This window comes from Girardinichthys multiradiatus, chromosome 11 (assembly GCF_021462225.1).
Source record: "Girardinichthys multiradiatus isolate DD_20200921_A chromosome 11, DD_fGirMul_XY1, whole genome shotgun sequence".
NCBI lineage: Eukaryota > Metazoa > Chordata > Actinopteri > Cyprinodontiformes > Goodeidae > Girardinichthys > Girardinichthys multiradiatus.
Window position 1 is genome coordinate 9,416,502 of NC_061804.1, and position 25,861 is coordinate 9,442,362.

The following is a 25,861-nucleotide window of genomic DNA, read 5'->3' on the forward strand; positions in this document are numbered from 1 at the left end:
CCGTTTTTTATCACAAAAAACTAGTCGTATTTGAGTTTGATACTTTGTAATTTAGAGTAAAAATCAAAGAGCTACTTTTTTTTTTCATTTACGTTGCTGCTTTCTGATTAGAAAATCAAATTACTAGAATATGCAGAGACCCATTTATCTGTCATATTTGTTTAACAAATGAGAACCCTTAAATCTGGGATGGATGGATGGGTTCATAAATGTTTATTGGGATTCTTACCAGAAGGCATTAATGAAAAACAAAAATCAAGTGATCATTTTATTTTTATTTTAAAATGCTAAATATTAAATCGAAAAACAAGCATTTAAGTAGAAATTCAAAGTTGGTTTGAGAAATTAAAGACCCTTAACCCTCTGAACAGCAGGAGATTCTCAAGGTTAAATTTGTCTAAATAATGTGCATAACAACGCTGCCAAATATTAAGTGTTTTGGTTGCACTGCAGTGTGTCTCTGTGTGTACTGTGTTGTGTCTGACAGGTGGCTTGTTGGGTTTTATTAGGTGTCAAAAATGAAAGGACATTGGCTAGGATGAATATTTAAAAATGGGCTGCACGGTAGCACCGTTGCCTTGCAGCGAGAAGGTCCTACATTTGAATCCTGGCCGGGGGTCTTTCTGCATGGAGTTTGCATGATCTCCCTGTGCAAGCGTGGGTTCCCACCGGGTACTCTGGCTTCCTCCCACAATCCAAAAACGTGACTGTTATGACGGTAGGTATGAATGGGTGTGTGCATGGTTGTTTATCCTGTGTTTCTTTGTTGACCTATGGTAGACTGGCAACTTGGAGATAGGCACCAGCCTCCCCGTGACCCTATACGAAAGAAGCGGGTATGGATGGATGGAAAGTACAAAACGACTAAATAGCTCCATCTGGTGTACAGTTTCTGAAAAGCACTCTAGGTCAAATGTGAAACATATCCTTTATAAAATAAATCCTTACAGTATTAATAAAATATTTAATTTATTCATTTACAGTTTATGGACTCTTCCTAATTTTCCTGTAATGAATTTCAACATACTAATTGTCACCTGTAGAGTCCTAAGATTGAGGGTTTTGTTTTGCATTTCTTGGAAGTCCCAAAGGGAAATTAAATGTTGTTGTAGCTCAAAATGACGACAATATTTGCTATACTTTTTGCGCAGGAAGTTTCATACTAAAGCTTTGAGATGCATTAATGAGAGTTGTAACTGGGACTTTTGCACATGCCTGAATTCTTTTTCATATGTCAGCATTGATTCATCCACACTGAAAAAATGAAGTTAAACGCACATAAATGTCAAAATTCTCGGATGTTTGATGTCAGGATCTAATAATTCCTGGTTTCTGCGAACATTTTTTCCAGATTTCAGGACATCAGGATTTCTGAAGCCTCGGTGTTCTTCTTACACTACACTGAATAAAAAAATAAGACTTGACTTGTAATAGTTTTGGCAGTTGCAGCACAGTCATTAATCCGAGCCCTGCTACACAATGTTCTGCTCCAACATGGGCTCCTGCGTCAGAATCCGTCTGAAACTGAATCCCCTCAGGTCCAACGTTTTAAACTCTCCATCCAGGATGAGCTCTGCCACAGCACGACCCACTGCCGGGGAGTGCTGCAGGCCGTGGCCGCTGAAGCCGGTGGCGAAGTACATGTTGTTGATCAGCGGGTGTGTGCCGATGATGCCGTTCTGGTCGAAGGTGTTGTAGTCATAGAAACCTGCCCAGGCGCTGGTCACCTGACAAGAAAAGTGCAACAACTCAGACCAGGGCTGTTTTCATGTTAAAAGGTTCAGGAAAACATACTTTTTTTTCTGTTTTTGGACTTCTGATCAATAAACTTGAGCTTGTATTTACTGGTTTGGGGTAATTGCAGGGTGTCACAAGCTTTAGAGCTTATTCAAACACTGCTCACACAAACTTTCACTTAAATCAGCAATCATTATTTGCGGAGCACTTTCTATACAGAATGGAGGTTAACTCCAAGGGTTAGGGTCAGGGGTTAAAACTGGAAAAATGTATAAAGAAACCAAAATATTAAATGTAGGAAAACAAAGATCTAAAGGTTTGCCATAAAATCTAAAATAACCACACATACAATACAATCAACTACAATAAAATATAATACTTGTTAAAACTGTTTATAGCTAAATCAGAAATAAATAAATAATATATAATTATTAACTTCAACTAATGTCAAACTGAACACACCCATCTTTAGTTTGTTTTAAAAAAAACACTCTCAGCTGCCCTCAGGTCTCCAGCAAGCTTCTCCACAGGTGAGGCCCACAATAACACATCAGGCCTCAACCAGGAGCTTTATTTCTCATTTTAAGTACCAGCAGTGGACTCTTTTCACATACCCGAGAGGACGGAGGGTGTGTAGGATATAAGCAAATCTCATAAGCAGGGTGGACTAAAACCATTAGTAGTTACCAGTAACAGCAGCTTAAAACCAAGTCTAAAATACATAGGTAGCTGATGCAGAGACTGGCTAATGGGTTTAATGTGGCCTTGTGTTCTGGTCCTCTTGCAGTTGAAATTTTCTAGTAGTTGTAATGGAACAGTAGCACTATGTTTTGTTTTTGGAAGGCCAGAAAGTAGAGCATTTCAACAATAAATATTTTAAGTGATAAAAGTGTGTATTGATGTCTCTGCACAGGACTGTGAGAGAAAATATTTTCTGTGTAACATTTGTACTGCGGTTTGTAAAACTGGAATCAAATACCAGAGGTTTTTGACCTCGTCTAAAGGATTTATTGACAGTGTTCAACATTTTTCAGAATGATTAACCTTCAGTTTTGTTCTGATTAAGCTGACAAAAAATGGATCTGCCATCAATAATTTAATATTGAAATTAAACTTAAAAAATGCATCAATATGTCCTGGTTCATCAGGAAACAAAGCAGTATAGACCTGCATGTCATCAGCATAGCTCTGTCTTCTGATGACATCATGCAATGATAGTGTGTACAAGTTACAAAGTACAAGACCTAAAATTGAGCCCTGAGGTACTCCGTAGTTTACGTTATAATATTTCCAACATTAAAGGAAAGTTTGGCTGCTTGAATGCAAAATGTGAAACAAGTCAGGGTTGGATAAAGACTTCTGTATGGATAAGTCAATTATATGGGTAATCACGTATTAAGGGAGGAACGATGACATTATGCAAGTTTTACCTTAAGTTTCTCAAAAGCTGGAACTCGATCGGCCAATTTGGGCCAAACCTTGTTCTCAAAAAATTCATGGTCCACCTCAAGATTGCTGGCGTCTGGCTCTTCCACCTGAGAAGACACACAAGAAGAAAAACTAGATAATCTCCCAGTTTCATGAAGACAAAGAAACACAGCCCAGAGATTAAACCAACCTCCTCCGGTGATGCTCCAGAAATGTAGTTTCCTCCTAAGCCCTCCCTCCGGAAATAAACACCAGAATAGTCGATTAAAAACGGCGTATCTAGCCCTGGACCATCAGGACAGTGAACCACATACACATACCTGAAATACAGCAAAAATACTATCATTACACACTAAAATATAATTATGTACTCCTATAGATACAAGAATAAAAAACAGCCGAAGAATAAATGAACAGCACTGTATGATGATCTGTTTCAGAGATGAAAAACTCAAAGCGTTCTCCTTTTAAGGTAAAAGCAAACGGCTCAGGTCAGAGACCGACCTCTTCCGAGGCTCAACAGGGACTGGAATTCCAGCGAGGGAGTCTTTGGGACCAAGGCCAATTCCCAGCATCTCTGCCAGTTTGCCAGAAAAGGCTCCGGCTGCGTTCACTACAATGGCACATTCCACCGGCTGGTACTCCATGCTGTTTGGCATCAGCACCTGCGAGACACAAACGATAAAAGCACAAAGCCAATCTGACACATAGGAGCTCTGTTGTATCTACTAGCCTGAACAACGGAAAGAGCTCAGGAGGAAACAGCAAAGCAGCGATTGCTTTAAAAAGGATTTTAGTAGAGAAATGTGACCCAACTGAATAGTTTGTCCTTATAATCTTCAGTTTATGAAATCAATACTTGATCAGGCATAAAGGAGATCGGTCTGTTGTTCTGCTGAGGTGTTCTGGAAGCCCAGGTGGCTTTGATAGTGGCTTTCAGGTCATCTGCATTGCTGGTTCTGGTGTCTCATTTTCCTATCGACAATACTCCGTAGATTCTCTGTGGGGTTCTGGTCGGGCCAGTTTGCTGGTCAATGAAGCAACAGGTAACACCTTTGGCAGTGTGGGCCGGTACCAAGTCCTGCTGGAAAATAAAATCAGCATCTCCATAATGCTTGTCAGCAGAAGGAAGCATGAAGTGATCTAAAATGTCCTGGTAGATGGCTGCGTTGATAGTGGACTTTAGAAAACCCAGTGGACCAGAACCAGCAGATGACATGGTACCCCAAATCATCACTGACTGTGGAAACTTCACACTGGACGTCAAGCAACGTGGATTCTGTTACTGGGACCTTGATGTCCAAATCTAAAGTAAACTTTCCTTTCATCTGAAAAGAGGACTTTGGACCACAGTCGAGTTCTTTTTCTCCTTAGCCAAGGTAAAACCATTTTGATGCCGTCTCTGGTTCAGGAGTAGCTTAACACAAGGAATATGACAGTTTTAGCCCGTGTCCTGGATACATGTGTGTGGTGGCTCTTGAAGCTCTGATTCCAGCTGCAGCTCCCAAGACCTTAATTCGCTTTGCTTTATAATGCTCTCAATGCTGCAGTTGTCACATGCTGTTGCTTGCGGACAATTCTCTACCATACTTTTTTCTTCCGCTTAACTTTCCTTTAAGATGCTTGGATACAATACTCTGTCAGCAGTCAAGACCTTTCGTGGCTTACCATCCTTGTGGAGGTTGTTAATGACTATCTGCTGGAGATCTAACAGACCATTTCTATACAAAAACCTTTATCTTTGTCTTATGTGACATTTTAAATGAATTTGAGGGTTTCATTAGCCGTAAATCACAATTAATCTAAATTAACAAAAATAAACACTAATAAATAACACGGTCTGTTTGGAATGAATCTATATTATAAGTGAGGTATTATACATCTTGAGGTTCTCTCTCTATACTCAGTATAGATCACAATGTCATCTGGACACATTTTACTCCACGGGGGCTCCTGCCTGACCTCATCTGTTGACCAGACCATCACCACTGATGACAAAACAAAGAAGCTCATTACATAGAAGCTCCAGCTGTTACCTACTAATAACTCTCAGTTGGTTCTGAATGTTCCGCTTACTTTGACAGATTTTATTCTCCTCAGATCCATTTGATCCCCATCGGCTGTCATCATAACACTTGTTGTATACTTAAAATCTGTGGATGAGAACCACATTATTTGGATTTACAAGCATTACAAATCAAAGACTTACAAGATATTATAAAAGGGTTTTTTTCTGATTAAATTTAAACAAAAATGAATTTTATTTAGCTAATTTATGAAACAGTTAAAAATAAATTATAGTTCATGATGCCATGCAGTCTAACAGGGTTCCCAGGATCTTTGAAATTGAAACCGGCCCACAGCATCACTGATCCTCTACCATTCTTAACAGTGGGTATGTGGTGCCAGTGGTGCTTTTCAGCATTGATCCGTTGTTTCACGTCAGACCCACCTGGAGCACCTTTTCACTTTCATCTAACCAAAGCACCGTTCCAGTTTAGGTTCCAGTAGAGTTAAGCAAAGTCCACACGTTTACATTTGTAACATTTAGATAGCATCTAATGGTTGTTATCAAGACTTAGGACCTGGTAACACCACAACGATCCATTGAAAATTGAATTTTTGTTCCGTTTCTGTTAACACGTCTACATGACAACGTTTTAATTACAATCTCTGTTCACATGGAAACAGTAGAAACATGACGTTGGTGTAATTCCCACGCCACACAACTAGTAGGCGGTATGTTCTTTGAAACTCAACAACATAACAGTTTTATTACAACATATAAGTAGCAAAAATTAACAAAAAATCAATTGACAAGTAGTTAAACTAATGAATAAGTGAATAGGTAAATATTTGTGACCCACCTGAGACTTCCCCGAAGCACTGCAGAACCCCCAGGGACATGGCCTTCCTCCTGAAGGCGTTCAGGAGACTCCAGGGATCGAACCAGCCCTCATTCTCCAGGCCTGCATAGCACGAAACAAGCCGAGTTAGTAACCAAAAACCCTGCAATTACCCCAAACCAGTAAATACAATTAGCATAGCACTGTATGTCCACATAGTCAACACTTGAAGTGTTTTTGGGGAATATCTCTACCAGTTCTGCACATCTAGAGACTAAAATCTTTGCTCGTTCTTCTTGGCAAAAATGGATCAACCTCAGTCAGGTCTGTGAACATCGGTTTTTCAAGTCTTGCCACAGATTCAATATTGAGTTCAGACTGGACTTCGACTGTACCATTCTGACACATGAACATGCTTTGATCTTGTTGGGACCCACAGCCATGGAAACAACATGAAAGGCCAGTACAGACTTTCCTGGAACTTTCAAAATAAATTGCATTAACCTACTTCTGACACAGCCAGAAAACGGGGTAACAGCGGACTTCCCATGATGCCACTGCCCATATAAAATCCCCACTTCTCCCAAAGGTCTTTCACTTCCACACCGGTGATCATCGGGATAGGAGAGGCAAGCGCACTAATGTCTCTTTGCTGGCAAACAGACATAAACTCTTCAAACTGGATCCAAGGGTGTCATAAGATGACGCGATCATATGCACAAGTTAAGTACTGACAAATTACTGTTGAAAGAATCCAGTATTAATTCATAAAAAGGGGAAATTAAGGTATAAGCATTGCTTTACTTTCTCTCTGAGGCCTGCAGAAGCAAACTGTGTTGCATAGAATTCCCTGCAGAGACGCTGTCTCTATAAGCCGAGTGGAGCGGTTTTCCCAGTCTGGAAGGAGGACAACCGAGACCGCATCACCGTGGTAACAAGCAGTGTGGTCAGCGGACAGAATGGGTCGCCCAGCCACTGCTCTGGAGGTTAGCTGGAAGCTAACCCTTTGTTCATAGAGCTTTCTTCAAACTTAGTCATCGCCTGGACAACTCCTCAGCATGGTTCATACGAGGTTAGGGTTTGGGCAAAGTAATAGAGAAAGATTTATGATCTAAACGTTTTTCATTTTATGAAGTTTGGTTTTGTTTGTGTTGAACTCAGCTATCTTGGTGCTAGCGGGCTATCTGCAGCAAACGTGTTCAATTCAATTTTGTGTTCTTTGTTTGTGTGTTTTTAAAGTTATGACAAACTTTACTTGAAGGGTGATTTTAAACACAAAAGATTGATCATAACGCGCCGTCCGCGCTTATGCATTTTAACCCTTTTATCAACGGTATTTTAAAGGTGTGTGTTTGATTCTGGTGCGAAGCTATCAGCCTCCTTGGTTAGCTTCAACTGCTAACAGTTAAGGACACATGCTTGCATACTTAGGCCCATTTCTCCAGAAAGATTTGGTTCTTTTCCAAAATACCTCCTTGAATATTTGACCATTTCCTTAATAATATTTCTTTAAATATTTTAATAAATAAAGGTAGCTAATGAGACATCGTTGAAAAATAGTCATCCAGAAGGTTGGTTTTATTCAGCAGATCATTCTTAAAACATTATTTTATTAAAATGTTTTATCTGATCTTGCATTGTGAATGGTTGTCTAAACGTTTGCCGATTATTTCCTAAGTTGGTTCCAAAACTAACTTAACTTCATTTCCAGATTCTTCAAGATAATCCTTGGTTCTCAAACATAAACATTACATGGTAATGTTGCATCACTCTTTTGGTCATGATTTCTAATCATCTTTAACCAACTTGTTTATATTGTACATAGCCCATTAGTCTTCATTATTCTTCAATTCTGCTTGGTAGTTTAGTTGGATTATTTTAACATAGTAAAGAGTTTGTTGATTGAAATATGTTTGATTTTGAGTTGACTTATTTTTGTTAATAAATTCTTGTATTTTAAGAAATTGTGTGAATTCATTCCATATATGTGCAGAGTTTATGCTGTTCAATAATGTCAGAGCTTGGCTCATACCTTTCTATTTTGTCCTAATACCATCACCTTAATGGGCTGGTATTCACAGGACAACCCTTAACAGACCAAAATATTATTTGATAAAATGTTAAAATATTAATATTAAATATTAAATAATATATTCAGATTCATAATCACAACAATCTAAACCCCTCCATTGTAGCTATGGTTGTATGTTTAGGGTGGTTGTTCTGCTGGAAGATGAACCTCTAGCAGGTTTTCTTCCAGAATTGCTCTTTATTTAGCAATAATGATCTTCTCTGCTTCCATGTCCCTGCTGAAGTAGTCCATCCCCACAACATGATACTGCCATCTCCAGGTTTTTGTCAGTGTGGATAATGTGTTCAGGGTGATGTGCAGAATTGTGCATGCAGGCCAGAAAGTTTAGTTTTGGTCACACCTTCCACCACATATTTGTTGCATCTCCTACACGGCTGGTGGCGAACTGCTACACAGCTTTTTATGGCTTTCTTTGTTCTCTAACAAACCTCTGAGGCCACAAACAGAACAGCTACATTTATACTGAGGTTAAATTATACACAGATGGACTCTGTTTACTAATTGTACATCGCTGCATGTCTGAATATCGTCTTGGAAACTTTCTTTCATCCTTCTGTGACAGATTGGCTCCATCCACTCCACCCTGCCTGCCTGATCTTCTTCACCTCTCTTATGTTCTGCCTGTTGCTTTGGATGTTTGCCCCCAGGCACTTAAATGCATCTACCTTCAGTACTTCTGTAGTACTCCTCGCAGGTTCAGTTTATCCCTCTACTTCTGTTTTGCTGCTACTGACTAAACAAAAATTGTGTCATAAATCAGCTCAGGCTCTGACATTGTTTAATCATTTAGCAGCTGATAATCGCAGAGCGGAAATTCACTAAATTAGATGCAATAAATCAGTATCTGCTCATGTTTCTGTTTGTAATCACCGTATGAAGCGAGGACCACCCCCTCTGTGTTTATCCATGGAAATTTCTTCTTCACTTGTTGTGGAGAAAGGAGGGAAACTTTAGCTCCAGCTAACCTGGAATCACATGATGAGATGATTAGCAAGGCAAAGTGTTTCTAGTTCTGAGCATATGACGCTCCCTGATATCCTCTGAGTAAAAGGTCACCTCACTTTTGTGTATCGTAGTTCTGCTCCATGATGTGAGCCACCTCCTCGCTGGCTAAGAAGAGGTATCCCGACTGGTTGAACTGCAAATCCACGGGGTCTTCATTCACAACGCTGAGATGCTCCTGATGGGACATGGAGGAGTGATTCAGTCCTTTTAACGCAGGTGTATTCCCACATTACACATACATTTACACTTGTTAAAGACAACTGAATACCCCGCCGCTACATTTTAGGGTAGCTTTCAACTGCTTACACACGACATTTTGCCGTTCCCTTCTTTATGAGTAGAGTAACACAATTAAAACAAGCTGATATTAGCTGGTTAATAATTGGGGCTACCTGCTCAGGTGAAGCATGCAAACAGCTGCTTAACAAACCATAGTTTGTCAGCTGTAGATTTAAATTATATACCTTACTAAGAGCGGTGGAGCTCCCTTAATTTCCACACCATGACTTTTTCACAAAGAAAAACCGTTTCAAATGGCAACACTTGCATTTTTTTTTTTTTAGTAAAGAAGAAGGAAGTTTAACAGCCTTCTTTCAACCAGCTGACTGGAGTGCACAGCAAAAGGTAGGGGAGGGGTTGGCAGAAACCCTGGTGAATTGAGCACATCTCACCAAAAAGCAATTAAACCACTGGAACTAAAATAAACGTTATTAGCTTTAAAACTTTTTAAAAGCTATAAATGCCTATACAGTCCATTCAGCAAGTGGAACCATCATCCTACTGAGAAGAATCAGAACCATTTAAATGGTTGTTATGCACTTTGACCTACATTGATGTTCCTCATGAAGTCTGCAGAGGCCAGGGAGAGGTGGATGTTCTCCGGCAGGGAGAACTGCTGGCGGATTCCACCTGCGGACAGCACCGTTGACGCCTGGGAATACTGAGCGCAGTCAGTAGCAGAGGACAGTCAGGTCATTAGCTTAATTTAGTGAAAAGCAACAATCGTCATTGCTGTTAAATGTCTAGGAAAATTATCTTTAGCTTGATGCGGAAAAAATCTTTAAAAAGGCTTTCAAAAAAACATAGCAGAACAAATAAAAATGTAAACCACTGTGAAAAACCAATCATGTCACCGAAAGTTTTCTTACAGCGGCCAGCAAGCTTTTCATTTCTCATTGACATGCAGGTTATCAGGCAAACTGTGCAAGCACACGCAGGGAGGGTTGGACGACAACCTTAGTGGTTCTGATAATATCATTCTGTAAATACATTCGGCTACAGCAATTAAGTTAATGTTGGCTGCTCGGTGGTGCAGAGATTAGTTGCCTTGCAGCAAGAAACTACTTCTCTTTCTTCTCCTTCTGCACAGAGTTTGCATGTTTCCTTGTGCAAGCAACGGTCCAAAAGCATGACTGTTAGGGTAATTGTGTGTCTGTCCTGTGATGGACTGGTGTCCTGTCCAAGGTGTACTATACCTCTCACCAAATGACTGCTGGAGATAGGCACCAGACCCTAACGACTAAGCAGGTGTCACGACAAAACATGTCATCCACTTTTTACAGTGGATAACATGTTTGTACTTCTTTTACATCTGACTGCATCTCATTTTAAAGATGTTCTGAAATTCCTTGGGAACAAAGTCCACACAGGTATTAACACTGGGCCCCTTACCGTTGGGTCCCTCTCCACAACAAGGACCCGCATCCCACTGGAGAGCTTCTCTTTCTGCTTTAGCCAGTAGGCGATGGACCAGCCCACCACCCCTCCTCCAACGATCACAATGTCCGCTGTCTCAGGAGGAAGGTTGGGGTTGATCTCGAAGGGCATCCAGCTGCTACCCGGCATAGCGTCCACCGCCTTCTTCCTCATCGCTGTCAGCTGGGCTTCCAGGTCTAAACAAAAAGTCGGAAATTTCACAGCAACCTGCAAAACTTGACCCCACATTTCTTTCTATTTTATTTCAGGGAGTCTGACTTTTTGTTAACATTTTAAACTGGAGATGTTTAGATTTTTGGAAGGTCTTTCATATCTTTTCTTTAGACTTTGGCTACTTTGCACCCATTTTCTGAAATGCAAAGAAACAATATTAACTTTGACTTTTAAGCAAGCTACTTTAATTGAAACTTTCCAGAGGCTCAGAACGGTGGTTTGGATGCATCATTTTTCCTTATTTTTTCTTGTGTAAATAAAAATTTAAAAACTACAACTTTGTCTGTTGTCAAATTGTCTAGTTAGATACGTTTTTGTTATTGCCACTCTGCACATCATGCTTAAAAATGTCAGGTTTACAGCTAAAAGCTTTTAAAGAATCACCTTGTTGATGCAAAAATAGAACTTTATGTTAAAATGTGTTTTTTACAGATTCACATAAAGTACTCATACCAGTAGTTGTTTGCTAACTTGCTGAATAATTGAATTTTTGTAATTTTATGTTTGTTTTTTTGTGATAAAATTATGAAACTTCTTTTTATTATTATTGTTTATACAACTAGTATTAATCATTCATAAATTGAACAAAAAAAGTATTGGACCCAAAAAAATTATGAATTTAAAAACATTCTATAGATTATTGTTATTGTTGCAATGACAGTCAGTATATCCTTTATCATCCCCCTAATTAATGTGACATATTTAGAAAAATACAAACTTTTTACTACTTCTGCTGTAACTATTATAACTATATAACATATAAAGATCATCATAAATGTGGCATTTTATAGAATCTAAAGTAATCAGACATATTATTCATAATATATATTATTTTTTATGAATAAATCTTAAAATATTTTATAAAAGTTATAAATGTATTATTTTTAAGCATTTTTAGAGTTTCACCTAAAGTAATTAGAGCAGACTGTCATCGTGTTATCGTTTCTATGCCAAGTAACCTGAGACTTTTTGTCTTGTACATAACTTCCTCACTCTTCAGCGGGTAAGAGTGAAAACATTTTCTGAACCTTGAAGTATCTGTCCCCAATTCGGCATGATAAGTAATTTAATTACTGGACTTTAAAAAACTAAATTCAATACAAAAGAATCAGTAACTTTGGACATAACTGTTAAAACAACACATACATGATAACCATAGAAAACGATTCTGAATATAATAAAAGTGTGTTTCACACATGCCGAATAACTACCAAGGTTTAAAACGTCCAGAAAATGAGTCTACTATTCCTAAAAAAGCTGCAAGGATCTTTATAAACTGAGTTTATTTTAAATATTTATATATATTAAATGAGATCTGGCTCCTGTTTAACAGCCATTTCTGTTTTAGAACCTCCATGGCGCCCACCTTTAATGAAGTCGCTCCGTAAGGATCCACCTGTGCTCAGGCTCTGGCACAAAGTTAAACCTCCACATGGGCCTTGGTGCCGTTTTGTCACCGCAGTGAAGGTGAGTGATCCACGGGTGTGAGATCCACGAAGGGTTCGCACGCTTCCGTGCAGCCGCCTCCACGCACACATCCCTGCTATGAGCTCGGTTAGTTAGTCAGCTGCAGCGTTGGGAGGGGGAGAGCAAACCGAGATGCGGAGACAAATTAAAAGCTCATATTTCATCTAAAATGACAAAACAAAATCTGTGAAGTCTGTAATCTGACGGCGAGGTCAACATAAAGCTGAGCGAAATCAACTAAAAACATAGAGCACATCCGGTTTCCTGTGTCTGCCCTTCAAAACAAATGTACGGACGCACATTTTAGTCGAATTGGAGAGAAGATTCAGATATTGAATTAATATTTCTTGTAAATTTAATAGGCGGTTTGGCGTTTTTCATTAATAATCAGCTGTTAACTCTACAATCTGTACAACCTCTACAGAAAAGTAAGCGTGCTGTACACTGTCAATTACATATTAGGAATATATTTATTAAAACGATCTCTGGCATTTCTTTTATGTCTTCTGAGCTTTGCTCAAAGTTTCCAGCTGGATTTATTATTTTGCCCAAAATGTTGGGATTTTTCTTCATCTATAAAATACATATAGCAAGCTGTATAACTTAAAGTTTAGTAGTTGTTTGCTAACTAACTGAAATCAGATTGTCTTGATATGTTGTGCATTGATTGGAAAGGGAGCAGGAGGTGGGTTTTATTTTGAAAATGTAACAGGAAATGACAGATACGTCAATAGAAGCTTGATTAAACTAAAATGAGAGGCAGTGGCTTTCACGTAACCTAAATGAACCAATGGTGAAGAGGAACAGTCCACTAGTCCATACTCTATAACAGGCTTTCTGTCTTTTTATTAATAATTGAATGTATTTTAAAACAAGTTATTAATATTTCACATGGATCGCAGAAAAGCAGCATTTTTAATGTTCAAAATTCATATTTGTTATAAAGAGATAAATAAGGCTTTAGCTGCAACAAATGTAAGGTAATACAAATGTAATGGTGAGGTGGGGGTGTTGAAAGAAGTTCTTTTCTAAAAAGAACTACATTTTGAGTAAAAAACGAACGCAATAAATAAACCAATGATAATAGTAATAATACCAATAATAATAATAATACTTAATATTATTATTATTCAGTTGTCAAAATTCCAGCGGTAGCATGCAAAGGATGGTCAGAAATTATAATTTATATATGAACTAATAGTTCAACTATGCATATGTATATTTACTTGCGATGCAGCGCTTTATTTATTTATTTATTTTTCAACATTATAGAACTAATCTTGTAACAGGTCTTAACTAATGTAAATAATAAACAGTAAAATAAAACAGGTTAACAGTAAACATTTCTTTTTTTTTTTATTCATTTAAAATCTGCATGCAGGCGACCGGCCGCGTGTTCAATATTCAAACTTCCATAAAAACACAATTTTATTTTGAAATATCCTTGCGGAAGCCCCGTTTTATAATGCCGCCATCTGTGGGTTTTATTCTGTAGCGCCAGCCGGAAAGTGGGCAGTGTTGCTGCGTACTTGACGGACGGTAGAGTGTGTTTTCTATTCCCTGGGGCCACAGTGTTTTCAACGGGACTCAACTTCACTGCTCACTGGTCCCACTATGGTCGCTTGACCAGGACTGAAACTCCATCCGTTCGCTTCCATCTTGCTCCAAAAACCTTAGCAACAACTTTTCAGGGTAAACTTTTGGACTTTTTGCATCAGTTTTATGTTCAGAAACAAGAATGCAACCCCCACCGAGAAAGGTGTGTTTTCTTCCCTTTTTTTTTTTTTTTTTTTCCGCCGTTGTAGCCTCCTAAGCTAACGTTACTTCGACGAAGTGGTGCATGTTTAATGGTTGGAAATGTACGCTTTGTTGCTGCTCGCCTGGTTCACACGATGAACCTCCACTTTTAAACAACCAAAAAAAAAAAAAAAAAAAAAAACCTCAGCTGTTGGCTTCCAGGCCGAAATGACTGTTGTTGTTTTATTGAAGTCGGTTAACAGAAAGAAAACGTATTAAAAAACACTGCATGTGCGGCAGTTTCCCCTTGTTTTTTAGAGCTCATCAAACGTGCTTCGTTCGCTCTGAAACAGAAAAACGATTCCGCTAAAAACCTTCGACTTTTCCCCTACAGCGAAATCTAAATATACATCAAATTTAGAAACTGTTTTTCTGATTTATAACATAACTGAAATGCTCTGTCGAAGCATCAATAAGTTTAATCGTTAAATGTCTCTTCTGCTCACCTTAATTAACCAAGTGAAAACATTAATTATAGAGTTTGACATAATCCTGTAGGACTGGTCGTCATATTAAACTTATGAACATTTTAAGATATTTTGTTTTTGTTCTAGAAGTACAGTATTTGGGGGTATAAGCTATTTAAAGTCCAACATACCCCCAGGAAGAATCGCAGTACATGTTTTATCATTAAGATAAGACTTAAAAACACAAACCCCTGCAGAAATCAGTTTTGGTGCAAAAATATGTGGACATAGGATCATATTTCAATTACAACACAGTCCTCTTAGTAAACATGTTTCAGTTCACTGCAGGCTCATAAATCTACATTTATTTAAAGCAGTCCTGGCAGTTCATATCTACGTAGGTAAATACTTTATTTTTGTATTTATTTATTTCTGTATTTGGACATGTGCTTTAATGTCAGGACAAAAACCTGTGAAATAGTACTTGTACAAACATATTAACAGAATATAACTAGGGTAGCTGTATATGCAGTGCATATGCTTACATTAGGCTTTTAGCTGTAGTTTTATTCAATGAGCAGATTTAAATGGCCAACAATACCATTCATGCAGTTGTTAGTTTTTAGTTAGAGATGCACTGATCAAGCTTTTCTTTGCAGATACCACTTCTCTGGCTTTCTTTGTGGTCTGGTTCTGATTTTGATGATTTTTTTTCATGAAAAGTAAAGAAAATTAATGGGATTTTTCAGCATTTTTCAGTGATTAGAGCCAATCAAGGGAAACTGGCCGATTGATTTGTGCAACACAATATTTATTTTTCTGCTTAACCTTTATGTGCATGTCAAAGAAAATGATCTTTTTCTTTTAAGTAGCTGCTGCAAATGTCTATCGGTGAATATTTAACTTTGGTGCAGATTTCAGAGCCTCTGTTGATAACATTTCCAATAATCACACCCGATTGATGCTTATGTCACTTCCACTCAGAGATATGAACTCTTTCCTGGTCAGTGCTGCTGGTTATCAGTCACTCCTTTCTGTCTCATGTAATTATTGCATTATTAACCGTTCGATTTGTATCAATGCTAAATAGACAGAGGATAACTCTTCTAGAAACATATTTAGATGGTTGGTTTGCAGATTTGGATTGTCCAGGGTTCCTAAACTCTGTGGAAAAAATGGAAAAGTATGAATTTTTATTGTTTTAGAGGTCATGAGTAGTATTGAAAAAGACAAATGAGTTTGGAAAAATTTTTGTTCAATCAATGTGTAGGGACCCTGATTAAACATCTATAAATTTGTTTCTGTCAGTCAGACTCTAATACACTGGAAATAATCTTTTTGATTTGACTAGAGGGTGACTTTAATCACAGTGGGTTTAATGCTTCTCTAGCTGTCGCTGGACTGAACCACAGAAAATGTTTTGCCAAATCAAGGCGATGTTATATTCTGAGGGTTTTTCTCTTACTGGTAAGCCCACCAGAAGATGCAAGTTAAAGGGGAAATCAGTATTTCTGCCCACTTTGGTGTTAGACAGGCTGGAATCCAGTCTCCAGTTATATTTAATCTAGATGTTGATGATTTATCCAGGCAGCTGAGAGCCTGGATCACTGGATGCAGGCTTGGTAAAACTCTGATAAACATCTTATGTATGCAGATGACCTAGTAGTCTTCAACCCAAGTAGGGCTACAACTAACAATTATTTTGCTAATGGATTAATTTGTCGACTATTTGTTCGATTAACCGAATAATAATCAGACAGCAAAAGGTCCTCAATAGGAGATTTGTTTTGACGGAAGTTGTACAAGGTGAAGCTAAAACTAGGCCACTTGAGGAGTTCTGGATAGAGCATATTTACTGACAATCTTAAATGATAAATGTATATTTTTGTGTACAATTTTTGGCCTAATTATTGCTGTGAGTTTGTTGTTCTCTCAGCAAATGCCATGTTTTCGAGTCTATATACTCCAGTATGTGATTACTAAATTAGCTGACGATTATTCTAATAATTGATTAATCCCATGAATTCTTTCAGCCCTAAACCCAAGTAGTGCTGGTTTGCAGCAGCTCCATGATGCATGCTCTGAATATGGTAGCAACATGATATAAAGAATAATGCTGTAAAACTGCTGGTTTGATATGTGGAACCAAGCAGGAAAAATGGCTGCTGTGTTTCAACTGTCCAACAATGTTCCTGAGGGTTATTAAAAGGTGAAGTACCTCGGCCATTTTTATTACTGATCAAATGAATGATGATGTACAAACAGTGTTGGAAATATAATATTGGAAAAATGTGGAGTTCAGTTGTTTTTCATTTGTTGCAACACTGTTTGTTTTATGCTTTCTCTATGAATTAAGTGCAGCAATAAAATATGTTCTTCTGTTTGCTTATAGAACAGCAACGCTACACAGTTAAAATTATTCACCCCGACAGATTTAGGTTTAAAGTAAAGATTTAAATTCACCAACATGTTTGTTCTGACTGGAAGTAATCTTCACGAGGTGGAGCGGCCCAGCCACACTACTGTTCTGAATATGGTACACGATCTGTCGAGGGAGCTAAAGATTAGGGTGATGGCATAGAAACCTTCCAGTCTCAAAGCTTTGGAGCTCCTCACCAAATATAAATCATCAAAATATCAGTGGAAACTTGTAAAAAGCTGCTTCTCAATGATAGGGAAGGTTTGAATGCTGTAATGTTAATAAAGATGTGTCCATTGATCATTAGAAGGGTATAAATAATTTGACATGAAAACTTTAAATCAAATCTAAATAATATATATATTTAAACTGATAATCCTTTTAAATAGTCTAAGATGAATTATTCTGGGCTTTACTTTATGGCTTTCATTTAATTGTAAATGACCTTGGTTTGAGGTCGAACTGTGATATTTAGAAGTTTAGTATAAACTCTGCCAGAAACACAGATATAACGAGGGACGTCCACCACCTCTGAGTCAACCAGGAACAAAGAATCTCACCTGACCACAGTGTCTGTTTTGCTTCTTGGGAAAAGCTCGTTTTTTCACCGACATCACGTATCTGCTCAGCTGAAGTAAAGCTTCGTTCCTGGAGCTGTTCATATGACAATCCTTGCATCATTATAACCGGTCTGGTTTGGTTTCCTCGGCAGGTAAGGCTCAACCAGGAGCTGAAGCACACTCAAGCCGAGCAGATGAGCCAGTTACAGATAAAACACCAAACAGAATGTGACCTGCTGGAAGATCTGAGGTAGGCACGCCCTTTGTTTGGTTCACAGATCGTCCAGATGTCCTCTCATTGACGCAGTAGAGTAGAAATGTATCCGTTATAATATATGGAATATGTATTTCTGTCTCTTAAAATGTTCTCTGTAATATTTTTCATCAGTGGTTTGTTTTGACACTTAGTAATGTCAATATTTTTTGGTTTCCTTCTAAAGTAAAGACATCAGAAAATCTTTTATGCACCTAGTTACAAGTAATTGGTTTTTAATAGATATGATATGAACCCAGACAAGAACATTTGCAGTGAATAAAACTTGACTTTTTTTGCAGGATTGACATGAAGGACAAACAAAGGTGTGTTGCAGGTGTCTTACACATAGTCCCCAAACATACTTGATTTATCTTCACACTGGGGATGCACAGTATATTGGTATTTATACTGGTCTTGGCTGATGATATCGATCCGTCAAAAACCATTCTATGACTTATCAGTATTGGTCCCATTAGTAGAACTGGGCTGAAATTAACAACTGATGTTTATTCTCATCTGGTTGCTGTTTGTGTTTCAGGTGGGGGAGGGGTTGGTCATGTGGTATCTGTTTGGTCATGTGACAGTGATGCAGCACCGGACTGGGGGGTGTTTAACTGAGGCAGAGAAGCAATGTCAGAAGTGGGGTCATTAGGTCACGGGGTAGAAAATGCATATAATACCAGTAAATATTGGTTAGCAGCCCTAACAGCAATGTCAGATATCGATATTGGCCCATATTTTCCTATTGGTGCATCCCTAGTTTTAACATGTGGCTTAGTCTAGTTTCTGATTGCTGCCTGCAGGCCAAGGCAACGTGTGCAACGACCACAGGAAGTTAATGGTCCTAACCAAGAAGTATTCTGGTACATGGCCAGTAGTTAACCTTTCTTCCCTGTTATGTTCCCCCTGTCCTGTGACATATAGCTCATAAAATCTGCTAATTTGCCCAGCTGGTAATCAATGTAAATGAGTTAAATATTTTTCTTCTGGGAGGTTGAATTAAAATCTTACATTAAATTAATTAAAACTTCCAGTAGCAGATACTGGGCTGCCCTGTGGCTACACTGGTTACCTTTATAGGGAGGTTGCTGGTTCAAATGCTGCTCTGGCTTTTCACTGTGGTAGTTAGTTGTTCTCCTTGTGGTTGGGTAAGTCTTGTACAGTAATGCCTTAATATTCTGTCAAGGAATCTGCAGACACTTTATTTCATGGTTAGTGTTTGTTACATTTAACCGTTCACTTAAAACAAAGTTTGGACGTTTTTGGATGTTTGTTGGTTTTTTCTTACTTAGTAAAAGCAGCAGGATCAGTAGATCAGACCTCAAAGAAATCCAGAACTCAGAATGATCCAATAAAAGCCCGACTGACCATCTCGACTTGTTACCTTACCAAGAATTAGCTGGTATAGATGATGGACGGTTAAATACACCAATCAGGACCAACATTATGACCACTGGTGGGCGAAGAGATTAATGCCATTCAGAGGTGGACCTGCTGCTGTGGTCTGGCTCATAACCCTCCAGCAGAACCCAAGAGTACCTGAGCTAAAGGTCACAAACTGATGGCCAGATATTCTCCTTCAGGATTTTCTGCTACAGAGCAAAATTCATGGTTCCACCAAGTGGTCCAGATCCTGAAGCAGCCCCAGACCATCACACCACCACCACCATGTTTGACTGTTGTAATTATGTTCTTTTGTGAAATGCTGTTAGTTTTTCACCAGATGTAACGGGACACACACCTTCCATTAAGGTCCAGTTTTGTCTCGTTAGTCCTCAGAACATTTTTTCAAAAGTCTTGGAGATCATCAAGATTTATTTTTTTCTGAGGCAGGTGAAGCCTGCTAAGCTTTAGATGTTGTTCTGGGTTCTTTTGCTCCTTCCTGGGTGATTCTTGGAGTCATTTTGGAAGACCAACCACTCCCCTACTTCATGTTGTCAGACAGGTTCTATTGAAGATAATTCTTGATTCTAAAGCAGTAATCAGGCCTGGGTGTGGCTTCTGAAATTGGACCTAAAATGTGGCTGAACACAGTTAATTCATGATGCAGCGGGGGCAGTTGAACCATGAATGGAGGAGGTAGTTGATGGTAGTTGATGCTGCCTGGGGTGGCACAACCAGTTATTTGTTTTAGGGAGCAATTACTTTTTCACAATGGGCCTGGTGGGTTTGGATTTTGGGTTTTCGTCAAAAATTAAATTGTAATTCAAAAACAGTTTTATCTTTAATTATCTGAAGCATCTAATTGGGGCAAAACAACCAAAACTGGGTTATTCTGCTGGGAGCCTGATACGTTTGACCGCACCGTGTAGTCTGGGCAGTTCTTTCCATCTATATATGTATCCTACTTATATCCACATATATAAGTAGCTTGGTGTTGTTTTTTTCTGGGTCAGGATTTGCCCACACCACCCTAGCTAGGTATAATTTTAGAATCAGGACCTGTAAACCCCCACAGGCAGCTTCAGCTCTGTGTTCATGTGTCGCCCTTTCTAAAGGCGGAAACCACCAAAGGTTGTGGTTATGTTGTGTGCCTTGGTGTTGGGTTGAACAGACAATCTCTGGCTCCTCACTTCCTGTGCGTGGTTGGTGCTGGAGCTCTGGACCACCTAACAGCTGGACACTGGACATAAAACTGACAGCACTCACTGCCCCGAATGGTTCGCCGTGGGAGGTTCTGCAACTTCGCTTCATCAGAATCAATGTTCTACTCTGCCAACACGCACGAGGCAGGGATCACTTACTGATCTGGGCCGAGAAAGGATTCTGCAAACTACTAATGGTTGTCAGCAGAGCTCTGCATGGGAAGATGCAGGAAACGATGGGTCAGTGGGGGTTGGGTCAGTGGGAGAGAGGGAACATTGGAAATGCAGCGGCGAGGAAGAGACTGAAGCTCCCAGGAAGTACGTCAGATTGTTTAGAGTCAGGGTGGAGCATGGCAGCCAAGTCTGGAACTGTTTAATGACTTAATGATGATTTTGCTGCAGGACGTTTTCCCAAGGCACTGACCCTGCTTCTTTTCTCTGACGTTTTCATAAGCCTCACTCCAGTTTTCATTATCCTGTTTACTTTTGTGTTATAAACAAACCAGAAAAGGTTTAAAGCCTGGATTAAAATTGCTTTCTTATCTTAGATTTCTCCGCGGATTGTCTGACCTGTTTTTAATCTCTGTGAAACCAGGTGAACACGTTCATCTGTTGAAAACATCTGGAGTTTAATACAAGCTTCCCCGAGTAAAAGTTATTTAAGAAAAGAAACCAGAATGAGTAAATCTGGGAGAGTGGATTCAGTGAGTATGTTTTATAGACTAGATCATCGGAATCAGGAACGATGGGTTAGCGGACGATAAACTGCAGTGATTGTGTAAGAAAATTAAAGTAGAAAAAAACTCTTGGTTACAAAAAGTTACAGAAAAATTATTTTAATTTCAGGGCCGTCTCTACGGCTGAAAATGCCTAAAAGCAACCTCCTCCGTTAAGCAGGGTCCCTATGCAATCAGGAAAAGTATGGAGTTTGATTATGAAACTGATAAAAATTAGATTTTATGAAAAAATATAGCTATAATGTAGGTATAATTATATTTAAAAAGCATTGAACCCTGTATTTTTGTTTTCATAAAAAAAATAAAGGTACCACAGATCACAAACTGTGCTTCAAATAATCTGTATTTAGTGCTGAATAAAACAGGGTTATGGATTTTTAAAGAGACCTGATCCAAGTTGGTCCAGATGCCGAACGCTGTACCATGCTGCTGAATTGTCTTGTTTTATGATTTGCAGAATCTGAGGTATATGTTTTGTTACCAAATATCCCAAAAAACTATCAGGAAAATCGGAGTCTAGAAAAGAACGCAGGTTTGAAATGAGAAATTTGTGAAACCTCCTTAAACCCGGTGCTGGTATTGTAAATAAAATATTAAATAGTTTAAGGTTTGTCTGTATTTACAGATTTCTGTGTGTCATCCAGCCCTGCAATACTCAAATTTCTCATGATATTACACATTTGTGATATGTAACTTTTTAAACAGGGATTTTTATCTGTTGAGAAATAAACCAGATTCTTTTCTTTTAATGCTAATAAGTTTGTCAAGGCTTCGTCGTTGTAACATTAAGGTCTAGCAAAACAATCACGGCTCAAGGCCTTTGTCAGGTCCAGTAAGAAAACCCAGATATATGCAAATGTAGCTGATTAGTAGAGCTGTGAATGTTTGCTGACATCCTGATTCAATTGCAATCCTTCTGCAAATAATTTGATGCATCTTTATATGCATTAGTGTGTTGCATCCTCTGCATATGACCTTTTCTCCAGACATGCATACAGTATAAAAACTACATTTATGTCACTACCAGTGTATAAGTGACCACAGTGTTATTCAGTTACTATAGAGTAAATACTTCTAACTCCACAGTAAGCATCCTGTACAGTCATGAGTTGAAGGTAAATTCCAGCTGAGTTTGTAGTTTAGTTTCAGCACTAAGTTGAAAAAGATCCTTACTGCCCATTATATATATTATATGGATTGAACGTTTCTTATAAGAGTTTAAACCGTGACTCTAGTTTTTCTCAGTCCGATTCTAACATTAAGGCCATTTTATTATTTTATTGACCATGTGCATTTTCATGTCTGCAGTTGGATTGTACTATCTGGTTGGGTGTAGGGTCCAAAGTGTGTGGATGCTTTTTATTTACATTTTATTTACATCCCAGCTCTTTTTTTTTCCCTTCGTTTCCTGCTGTGCCCTCCTAAACTAATGATGCGTAGCATTAAAGCCATGTGGTGCAAACACTAGATATCAGAATTATCGGGCCAATTCCGGATCTCCAGTTTTTAAACAGCTCTGACCTGCTGAAGCTGATTTAGCCGATACAGATTTCCCTTTTGAGAGCTGTAGTACAGGAAGATACAGAACAGCATTGTTGATCTTATCTTTCTGCTGTGAGCTCGGACATTTATTAATTATTTTAGGAGCAGTCCAGATACCAGTCCACCACAGAGACGCACATGCGCACACAATTTAGACCAATTAACCTAACAGTTTTTTTGGGACTGTGGGGGGAGGCTGGGGTACCTGGAGAGAACTCATGCATGCAACAGGCAGAACATGCAAAGAGGCCAGAATTTGAACCCAGGACCTTCTTGCTGCAAGGCAACAGTGCTACCAACTGCTCTACCGTGCAGCCCTGCAGCAGTTCCGTTGATGCATAAGATATCTACAGATTTATGACTAGGAATTAATTCTGCCGTGAGCGTTATGGGAGCAAAGCACAACAACGTTCGGTTAATGCTTACATTTGTGGTACTGCTGTGATTGTAGCTGAGACTTGTGAGAGAGGCCAATATTTAATCTGTGCTCCTTGTTTGTGAGGGAGCGTTAAACGTCAGCACTGCTGAATCCTAATGTCATGCAGTGCAAGGGTGTGGGGCTTTTTTATTTTAAGCCTGCCTGTCGAGGGAAACTGAAACTCTTGGTTATTCATTTTTATATTGATAATCAAGAACAGTCTGCTCAAGCCTTATGTAGATCTGTTTTACACTGTAGAGCTACATCCTTCTTCTCTGCTACTGTAATGTGATGAAAAGCTTTAAAGTTGACCGCTTAAATGACAAGCAGTTAAACTCTCTTTGATTTGTTATCTCATGCTTAATTGTCACTGTAGTTTCTCTTCTTTTCCGCAGGACTTTCAGTCAGAAGAGGGCAGCTATGGAGAGGGACTACGCCCAGGTAAATAATGTCCTCATTGTCGTCTTTTTCGCACCACTGCTGATGCTCGTTAACACCACCACTGTAGCGCCTTGTCATTTGTGTGGCTAAAAATAGAGATTTTTTTATGATACGGCCCTAGAAAGACACCATCTGACAGCTGGGCTGAGGATGTGGCATTTAAAAAGGTTTTGGTTCACTTGTGGCCAGATAACCCATGAATGTCAACAAGCCACAGAAAAAACATCCCTACAGAGATATCCGTAGCTTCCACTTCTGATCCAGTATCTCGTTTCCTCCTTGCTCTGTTTTTGTTTTTGCCCACCGCTTCCTGAAGACATGATTGGAATATTTGAAAACCCCCCTCTAGCCCACTTGGCTGTGTTCTGGTTTTTCAGCCCAGTGAGGAATGTGCACAAGCTGTAAAGAGTGGGGCATGTTTGTAGTTTTTAAAGATATTTTTTCGGCACTAGTGGCCTTTATTTTTATTTTTTGACAGTAGGCAGACAGGAAAGAGGGGTAGAAAGAAGGGGAGACATTCGGCAAATGTCGCCGGGTCCGGGACTCGAACCCGGGACGGCTGCTTCAAGGACTGTAGCCTCCGTATATGGTCGCGCGCTTAACCCCTACACCATCAGTGCCGCGCCCATGTTTGTAGTTTTTAACCAAGCGACCTTACATGCCTGCTTTCTGTCTGATATCTAGTGTTCAGGAGGATTATTTGCAGCGTCCCGCAGATTAACAAAAAGCCAGTCATCTCAACACCTATTGTTTATTTTTCTGTGTAATTATAAGCAATTACATCTCCATAAGTTAGACTATTATCTAATTCAGTTCAAAATGTAAAACTTCAATATTATAAAGATTAATTACGCTCACAGAGATGTGCTGCAAGTGTTTATTTTCGGTAATTTTGATTATTGATTTACTGCTAATGTCCATGTGCTGCACATTAAATGCGCTCAATACTTGGTTGGGGCTCCTTTTACATGAATTGCTGCATCAGTGTGGCTTGGCATAGAGATCAGCCTGTGGTTCTGCTGAGGTGTTCACGAAAGCCCAGATTGCTTGACAGCACCCTTCAGGTCATCTTCATTGTTGGTTCTGGTGTCTCTTATCTTCCTCTGGACAATACTCCAGAGATTCTCTATGGGGTTCTGGTCGGGCCAGTTTGCTGGTCAGTCAAGCACATCAACATCATGTTCATTGGACCAGCTTTTAGTACCCATGGCAGTGTGGGCTGGTACTGAGTCGTGCTGTTGGGATTGTTACAAATTTCAGGCACCAGGCCTCCTGCAGACAAACAATACAACCTGTTTCAAACTGTAGCAGTTGTTTGTAATGCTGTCTAATGCGCCTATGAGGAATCTTGTGTCTGAGGTCCTTCCCTCACTGTCTTGACTGAGTCATTGGAGGCTCAGGCAACTTCCTTGTTGACACTGTTGCCCCCATCTCTGCTCACAACCAACAGCATTTACACGTTCACTATTGGTCTGCATGTGTACAAATATCATGCAAACTGGACAGTTGTCCATGTATGTAGTTATTCTGAGGACAGCAAGGCTCTAAACAGTTTTGACATGCAAACATGTATCTTCTATTAGCATATTAAGCAATTTTTGTTGCTTTCTTGTCGGGTAATTGAAATTTATCTGATATTTTGGACTTGTAGATCCTTTATGTTAAGGAAATTTGGGAAACACTCTTTGGTTTGGCATGTTTTGCTGATATTCTGCTTTTAAGTGATAATTTGACAGAAATAATTTTGGTCTCAAGAGTCTTTTTTAAGTTAGTTTGAACTCCAGTCTGTTATTGGTGCTTTTCAAAATGTTTAGGTAATTAAATCCATTCACTGATAATAAAAATAATAATTAGCTGCTCTCCTAGGGAGAGTTGAATGTTTGTTTTTGTTGTGTTGGCTATAAGATTTAAATGTCTGAGCTGTTTGTTATGGCCGTGGTCAAGTAAGTGGGTCAGACTGTCTCTGGAACAGTTTGCTCTCTTTAGTAACTCTCCTCCTTTTAAATCCCGTCTCTGAAAGGGTATTTTCCTTGGTCTCTTACACCTGCAGGCGGCTTCAACCATTAGGCGATTGCTATTCATATCACACGGTGTGGTTAAGAAGTCCTCCACTGTGCGGCTCTTCCTCTGCCGTACTCACCTCCCACGCGTCCTGATGCCTCTTTCCCATCACACTATTCAAGGGTGTCTATTAG

General features: G+C 39.1%; 2 protein-coding genes across 2 annotated transcripts in view; one reads left to right on the plus strand and one right to left on the minus strand.

Annotated features, from left to right (window-relative positions):
* Positions 1-255: 255 nt before the first annotated feature.
* On the minus strand, positions 256-12,742 carry foxred1 (FAD-dependent oxidoreductase domain containing 1). The gene is made up of 12 exons (XM_047379993.1): positions 12,404-12,742; positions 10,780-11,000; positions 9,938-10,048; positions 9,165-9,283; positions 8,974-9,068; positions 6,033-6,134; positions 5,242-5,318; positions 3,670-3,830; positions 3,356-3,485; positions 3,168-3,272; positions 1,373-1,727; positions 256-1,331 (listed from the first exon to the last, which is right to left on the minus strand). Exons 1-11 carry the CDS (start codon positions 12,573-12,575, stop codon positions 1,473-1,475), a joined length of 1,548 nt encoding a protein of 515 aa, XP_047235949.1. The 5' UTR covers positions 12,576-12,742; the 3' UTR covers positions 256-1,331; positions 1,373-1,472.
* Positions 12,743-13,977: 1,235 nt separating this feature from the next.
* The window catches only part of LOC124876302 (F-BAR and double SH3 domains protein 2-like), a 56,423-nt gene continuing 44,539 nt past the window's right edge, over positions 13,978-25,861 (plus strand). The window contains exons 1-3 of the mRNA XM_047378954.1: positions 13,978-14,263; positions 17,840-17,937; positions 23,621-23,666. Of these exons, the coding sequence (XP_047234910.1) occupies positions 14,243-14,263; positions 17,840-17,937; positions 23,621-23,666 (165 nt within the window). The 5' untranslated portion in view covers positions 13,978-14,242. The remainder of the gene's footprint in view (positions 14,264-17,839; positions 17,938-23,620; positions 23,667-25,861) is intronic.